Raw genomic sequence first — 8101 nt, 5'->3', positions numbered from 1 at the left:
TCGGGGAGGGGATTGTGAGGCCCAGCCCTTAGCTGGAGAGCTGTTAATGGTTACTGAAGAATCACTTTCCTTCAGGGATGCAGTCACTGTTAAGTTGTCCATGATCCAGTCAGCAACTCCACACCCATGCACATGCAAGTAATATTGAAGTTCAAACAAACTAATTCAATTTTGTTTGCTTGGGTTTTGTGGGTTTTTTTATTTGTTTGTTTTGTTTTTGAGATAGAGTCTCACGAGGTAGCCCTGTGTCACTAAACTCAGCTGCTTCAGTGAATTATTTAAAAAAAGAAAGAATGCCAAGTATGGTGGTGCATAGCCTTTAATTCTAGCACTCAGGAGGCAATTGCAGACAGGTTCTAGTGAGTTCCAGGCCAGCCAGGGCGTATGAGACCCTGTCTCAAAACAAACCAAAAAACTATATTCAGGTACAAAGGGAGCATGTGGGGAAGAAGAGTCCAGAGGTAACAGGAGGGGAATAACAAAGGGGAATGGGGTGTGAATCTGACCAAAATCCATTATACACAAGTATGACATTGTCAGAAAATCAATACAGTATTATTTATTTTCAAATAAAATAAAAGGCCTGGAGAGATATCTCAGCTGTTAAAGAGGACTTGTTAGCTGGGTGTGGTGGCACACACCTTTAATCCTATCATTCAAGAGGCAGAGGCTGTGAGTTCAAGGCCAGCCTGGCCTACAAAGTGAGTCCAGAACAGCCAAGGCTAAACAAAGAAACCCTGTCTTGAAAAACCAGAGAGAGAGACAGAGAGCCAGAAGGAGAGAGAGCTAGAGAGAGAGAGAGAGACTTGTTCTTGTGGAGGACCTGGGTTCAACTCCCAACATCTACATGCTCATACCTATCCATTATTCTAGTTCCAGGGGATTCAATGTCTTCTTCTGACCTCTGGAGACACTAGGCATGCAAGTGGTTCACAGACTACATGCCAGCAAACATATATAAACATAAAAATAACATAAATAAGCATAAAATAGATTAATTCCATTAAAAGCTAATCACAAAGAAGTGTAGAATAGTGGTTAACAGAACCTGAGAAGGATGGAAAGAGGATGGTTCACGGCTACACACATAGTGATGGGTGAAAATTTTTGGTGGCATGCTTCCAAATAGGTAGGAGAGGGAGGGAAGGTGGGATTAGGAGGGGAGGAGGGAGGGACTTATGGGGGGATACAAAGTGAATAAAGTGTAACTAATAAAAGTTGAAAAAAATAAAAAAAAATAGGAGAGAGGATAAATGGACACCTCCAACACAAAGATGTTATAAAGGTCTGAGGTGAATACGTGGCAATTGCTCTGAGCTGATTATTATATATTATATACATGCATAGACATGTAATACTGTGTCCCATTAAATCTGTACAATTTGCTGTGTATCAATTTAAAATAAAGCTATAGGCTGGCCATAGTGGTCAATGCCTAGAATTCCAGCACTTGGGAAGATTAGCCAGGAGGATCTTGAGTTGGAGGCCAGCCTAGCCTACCTAGAAGAGCCTGTCTCAAAAAGTAAATATAAATAAAAATAAGACCATTTGCTTGTTTCTTGGACACTTGGTAGATTGAGGTAAGATTGCTTGAGTCCAAAAATTAAAAACTAGCCTTAGAAAGAATCTGTCAACAAAACAACAACAACAAAAAGACTATTTAGACTGTGGAGGGGTGCATGCCTGTACACCCAACTCTCAGGAGGTTGTAGCAGAATAATTATGGATTTGAGGCTAGCCTGGGTTACATAATGAGGCTCTGTCTCAAGAGAAATATATATCATATATACATATCGTATATGTATGTATATATGATATATATAAGCAACTCCTCCCCCAGCAGCCATTGATGGCAGTAATATATTATATTACATGCACACACACATATGAGAGAAAGGGGAGGAGGAGAGGGGGAAATCGCTCTTCATAATAGTTTGAAGGGATTGAATCTTTGAAGTTTAGGATGGGTGAGGTTCTTCCACCTGGGGAGGCTACAGATAAATGAAAGGACTCTGTTCCTTCAGAGCAGGAAATGGAGAATGAAGGACAACTTCAATGCAGGAGAGTAGAACAGTCAGATCTGACTGACTAGGTAACCTGTATAGATCTCTAATATTCCCTCTCTTCCCTTACAGTATGACAAACGCCAAATGCGTTATACAGGAATGGATGCGCAGAGAGCCAGGTTCAAGCAGAGATCCTAACCCTCTCATCCTGAAAGTTCTATTTCCTCAGCAATCTGCACAAAAACAAAGAAGTGCCTTTGGCCCTCTTAGCAAGAGGCTGGTTGGTTGGCTTGGGAACTCTGGAAGATGAGAGAAACTTTGTATAAGAAAAGTATCAAGTGTTAAATGTATCTTTTTATCGCCTATGCTCGCAGGCAGGTAGCTAGTACGTCTCCAGATGTCTGGGCGTCTCCAGCACTCACCACTCAGCCTGGGAAGACACTCAGCACATAGAAAAAGCCACAAGAATCTTGGGGAGAGTCACTCAGTCTCGATTTCCCAGCTTGGGACCTCTGACCTCCAACCAGCAGATGGCAAGAGAGAGTCCCCGCCCGTTGGGAAAGGCTGAAGCTGGGCGGAGCATCCCATGCTCCGGCGCGCGCAGCCTCCGACCCTAATTTCTTCGTTCACCGGAAGAAGGAGAGTCTCTTTCCGTTCCCAGCGCAGCCATGGTAAGCACGGGTCTTCCGAGCTCTTGGGTTGGATCGGCTTCCATCCTCCCTGACCGAGGCTGCCCCGAGCATCCGGGCCCCCTCTGACTACAGGGTAGAAGCGAAGGCAACGCTACTGCAGGCAGGCGGAGATGGGTTCCATGTCGAGGGAGCTAGGATGGGAAGTGTGCCGCAGAGGGCAAGGCCTTATCACATCGGCTATCCCAGGGAGGACTTCTTTTCTTGGGCAGGAGTTGCGAGTAGCCAGGACTGCAGACTGAAGCCAGGGGCAGGTGGGCGCCGGGTCTGCTTGAAGAATGGGCTCTTGCCTGTCCTTTGGGCAGACTTGACAGTATGTAGCGGGTTAAGGTACGAAGCGGAAGACTTCCGCACTCAAATGTGAAAGTCGGCACCAGTCCTTTAGCATACAAAGGAGTAGTACACGTGGTAGTGCCGTGGTTAAATGTGATTTTTGTACCAGAAACACAGATGGCCGTATGCTAAATACTACAGATTTAACTGACAGTTGAAATAAGGTCCCGGGCCATTTTCTGTTGCTGTCCGCTTGAGCATCCAGGGTCAAGCCGCTGGGCAATTGAGAAACTTTGTGAACAGGCATTTAACCAGTATAATGGAGAGATCTGGCATATCTGTAACACCAGGTATAGCTTGTTAATGCTCATCTGCCTTTTCTACTTGGACCCTGTACAGTTTTAACAATGTTGCCGTTAAATTTTCCTTCAGGCTCGTGGTCCCAAGAAACATCTGAAGCGTGTAGCAGCGCCAAAACATTGGATGCTGGATAAATTGACCGGCGTTTTTGTAAGTACCGTGCTGTAAAAGGCATACCTTTGACAAACTTATTTCTTCCTGGAACTGAATGTAGAGTATCTTTGGTTCTAAAGACCTGTGTCCTGCCTCAATCTTGATAACATCTGTTTGATTTCCTCCACATGTTACAAAGTACACTTAAGTGGATACACGGACGGCCAGGTCTTAAAAGGAGCAGATCTGATGGGGGGGGGGGATGTTAAATATCTAAACGATGCCCCTGTGTAATTCAAAAGTTTTCAAACTTTTGCAGGCTCCTCGTCCATCCACTGGTCCTCACAAGCTAAGGGAATGTCTGCCACTGATCATTTTCCTAAGAAACAGACTCAAGTATGCCCTGACTGGAGATGAAGTGAAAAAGATCTGCATGCAGCGCTTCATTAAGATTGATGGCAAAGTCAGGACTGATATAACCTACCCTGCTGGGTTTATGGGTGAGTGGTTAAAAGGAGACTTGCTAGAGGATAACTAGCCCTTAAGCTAAAATTACAGCTGTGGTAATTCAGAGTTAATACAGATTTTTTTTTTTTAACTTAAATGTTACGGAGATGTTCTCATTTACCTTAAATTTTATGTGGAGTCATAGTGAAAATGGAGTCGGGCTCCCAGTTCAACGCGGTGTGGTGAGGATCGCTGTGGTAACCTTTTTCTTTGATACCAGATGTCATCAGCATTGACAAGACTGGAGAGAACTTCCGTCTGATCTATGACACCAAGGGTCGCTTTGCTGTTCATCGTATTACACCTGAAGAGGCCAAGGTAAGTATAGCAAGCAGGCTAGGTCTTGTTTCTGAGTTAAATCATAGGTGTAAGCTAGAGCAAATGGGAATTGGTTTCAATTGTGTATCTGGAAATGAGTTAACTGTTAAGTGATGTTCTGGCGTGTGGTTTAACTTCTTTTGGTGCTAAGGACTTAGCTCAGTATCTCACGTGGTTAACACATGCTGTCACTGACCTACCCCCAGCCCATCTAGTCCATTGCCAAGTGTCTTGGAGCTTTTTGAAACAGGGAGAATCATTTCTTGAAATTAATTTTGAAGTTCTTGGGTTAATTTTCTTTAAACATAAAGGACTAGAAAGTCCTAATCAGCCTGACAATCTTGGGGGCATTGGTTTGAGGTGTTTTGTTTTCTCTTAATTACTGTCTGCTTAATTCAGTTTTAGGTTTAGGGCTTCTTGGATTATTGGCTGTGAGTGAAGTTTAATTCAAGTAGTGGTATAGCTTCTGGCTTCTATGCATGCTGCTCTGTTATCAGCAGGCTGAAGGACAACAAGCCCATTGGCCTCCAGGGATTTGATTTCTTTAAGCATATCAAGTAGTACAGCAAATTGAAATGCATGGTGAAATCATTGTTCACAGACTCCTAATACAGTTGTTTTTTTTTTGGAGCAGAATGCACAAACTGTACTTGAGAAATTTTGAAGCCATGTACCCGACTTAAAAAACACTATGATGAGGTATATGTGAGTTTGACTGTCTTTAACCCCTTTATACTAGTACAAGTTGTGCAAAGTGAGGAAGATCTTCGTGGGCACAAAGGGAATCCCACATCTGGTGACCCATGACGCTCGTACCATTCGCTACCCTGATCCCCTCATCAAGGTGAATGACACCATTCAGATCGATTTGGAGACCGGCAAGATAACTGACTTCATCAAGTTTGACACCGGTAAGCAGCCTGTCCCTGGGGGGTTGTTTCATTTTTTTCCCCTCATACCAGCTGATGAAGATGGAGGCAGGTAGGTTCAGCTGTGCCTTGGGACTAGACTAGAGGCTTTCCAAGCAAGAGGCTTGAGGGCTTGAAGTTCCTCACACAGATAGAAAACTTGGTTTACATTAGCTGTAATTGAGGGTTGGGGCAGATCTTAAGGCTACAGCTCTATAGACATTAGACTTATTGAAGTAGGACTATGGTGTTGGCTTGGCTTCTGTTTGGGATAGGGCTTGCATCTGCTGGTGATTACGCCTGGGACCTTGACAGATTATTTGTTCCTGCCTAGGGAACCTGTGCATGGTGACCGGGGGTGCTAACTTGGGAAGAATTGGTGTGATCACCAACAGAGAGAGACATCCCGGCTCTTTTGATGTGGTTCATGTGAAAGATGCCAATGGCAACAGTTTTGCCACTCGGCTTTCCAACATTTTTGTTATTGGCAAGGTGAGTCTGGGTCTCCCTTAACTAGCTGTCTATAAAAATACGGAGAGGAGACACCGCTGGGCATCTTTGGTGTCATAAGACCAAGGAACCCTGTCATTTGATTTTGAGCAGTGCTTGAAATGGCATGAATCTTCCTTAAGTGTTTGTGGTTGTTTTTCTTAGAAACAAAATGATCCTCGTTAGGTTAATTTGTGCCTGCTCTATGGTAAACCACCGCAGTGGTGTTAAGTATGAAGGGTATTGTCACCCATGTCTGTATAGATAAGGGCAGTGAGTGGTTGAATGAATTAGCCACTGCAACAGGAATCGGTGACATGCTCTAGTAGCTCTAGTAGCTGATCTCAGGACCATCCGTCTGCCCAGTGGCCAGCATGTCAAGTGACTTCAGTCATTAACCAAGAGGACAATTGTGCCCTATGCTATCCTTCTAATACAGTTTTTCTTTTTCCTCTAGGGCAACAAACCATATATTTCTCTTCCCCGAGGAAAAGGAATCCGCCTCACCATTGCTGAAGAGAGAGACAAGAGGCTAGCGGCCAAACAGAGCAGTGGATGAAATAGTCTCTAGGAGACATGCTGGAGAAGTATTTGTACTCTTGCTACAATACAAGCCTTTCATGGTGGCATGCTTGATTAAACAGCATGATGAAATTACTTGTGGTTTTGTGTCAGTTTTTTCAAATTTGTTGGTGTTTTGAAACATAAATAATCAAATTCTGGGCCTGATCTAGCCTAGCAAGTCTGGGTGCTTCTGATGAATTGGACATGACTGACCAACCACATGTGTGCAATTTGTGTGCAGTGTTGAAGCTTTAACACAGGACCTTGGTATAACACAGGGACCTTGGTATATACCCATGTAAGCTGTCTAGCACTAAGCTTACTCTTGAAGTGGACTGAATAGAGGGGGAGTGATCCTCGTGCCTAAAATAAGCAAGTGTCAACAGAGAAGCAGACAAATAGGCCTGAGATAAGAGAGACCAAGATAAACAGGCTTTAAACATGTCAGCAGTAGGATTTGAGGAACAGCTGGTAAGTCTAGGAAGCAGGGTTGGTTTTTTTTTTTTTTTTTTTTTTTCTTTGCTTTGCTTTTCAAGACCGGATTTCTCTGTAGCCCTAACTGTCCTGGAACAAACTCAGTAGTCCAGGCTAGCCTCTTAATTCAGCGATCTGCCTCAAGTGCTGGGACTTAAGGTGTGTGCCGCCACCGCCAGCCTGGCTAAAAAGTATAATCTAGGGAGTTGGGAAATGGGTGTGGAAATAAAGGTAATGGAGTTATTGACTCCTGAGTAGGAGAGGGGGGAGGGAGGGACAAAGGAGCCATGACTCCCACCAACTCCCAACTGCAAGTGATACTGGGAAGTGGATGGTTAAAGGTGGATTTCATGGATGGGACTTGGAGGTGATGCAAATGTTTTTGGGTCTCCTATAACCTCTCACCTGGTTGTGCTTTTCAACATAGTAGACCAAGCTGGACTTGGGTGGAATGGTTAGTGGGGGAAAGAAGTATTCACATCTCCCCAGGAAAATTCCACTCAGCACTTGCTGTTTCTTTTTTTTTTCTTTTTTTTTTTTTTTAATTTAAAGATAGTGGACCTAGTCCGGCCTCATTCATGACCCTGCCTCATTTGCTGGGGTTATCAGTGTCTTGCCATTTACTGCTTTAATATAAATATATTATGTCTCAGCACTGTGAACAGACATATCTCAACAAAACTGCACATTATGTTAAAACTTGAATAACAAATGAAGACTTCAGTGACTAGGAAGGGTGAAGTGTAGCAGGGCAAGAGCCTAATTACAATTTATGTTAGCCCCTTTCATAGACATCCCTTAACTACCTCTTCTGACCTTATATCCTTGTAGCTAATCAGATAAAAACCCTTTTGGAACCTATTGGTAGCCCACTAGCTTCCACAACCAAAGGCTAAGAGTGTTGGCAGATAGTGTCTGAGGCTTACAGCAGAGATGTCCCTTTTGTAACTTGCCTACCTGCTATTTCCATCAATATATTTGAAAAGTCTTGATTCACACCTCTCTTTGTTAATGGGACTGTAACCAACTTGGAAATAGTCTTGGGGCTACCTGAATCTCCAGTCTTGGGCCATTGTCTCTCATATTTGAATCCAGAATAGTGTCTCTTATACTCTTTCAGGTTAGTGTCGTGGTTTTACACCAACAGCACTTTACACTGGTGTACAGGGAGGTGTTAACATTTGGAACCTTCTCAAACATACCAAAAGTGTCAAACACACATGACCCAGAGAAACAGTTCATTTCTGCTTGTCGACAGTTTGTGTTTGCTTTGTTTTTCTTTTCAGAGGATACCTGGGACTATGGGAGTGAAACACTACACCTGGCTGCCTTCCTATTTATCCCACTCTCTCCTTTTATTTCTCCATCCTTCCTTTGTCCCTTGATCCTACTGTCTTAACCTTTGTGTATCTGGTGTTAC

General features: G+C 43.6%; 1 protein-coding gene across 1 annotated transcript; it reads left to right on the top strand.

Moving 5' to 3' along the window:
• Positions 1-2614: 2614 nt before the first annotated feature.
• Rps4x (ribosomal protein S4 X-linked) lies at positions 2615-6300 on the top strand. The gene is made up of 7 exons (XM_055595733.1): positions 2615-2677; positions 3401-3478; positions 3741-3921; positions 4149-4246; positions 4986-5157; positions 5489-5646; positions 6101-6300. Exons 1-7 carry the CDS (start codon positions 2675-2677, stop codon positions 6200-6202), a joined length of 792 nt encoding a protein of 263 aa, XP_055451708.1. The 5' UTR covers positions 2615-2674; the 3' UTR covers positions 6203-6300.
• The last annotated feature ends 1801 nt before the right edge of the window (positions 6301-8101 follow it).

Source organism: Psammomys obesus, unplaced genomic scaffold (assembly GCF_907164565.1).
Source record: "Psammomys obesus unplaced genomic scaffold, mPsaObe1.curated_primary_1811, whole genome shotgun sequence".
In the NCBI taxonomy this organism is placed as follows: Eukaryota; Metazoa; Chordata; class Mammalia; order Rodentia; family Muridae; genus Psammomys; species Psammomys obesus.
This window is presented reverse-complemented; position numbering and strand designations above follow the sequence as displayed.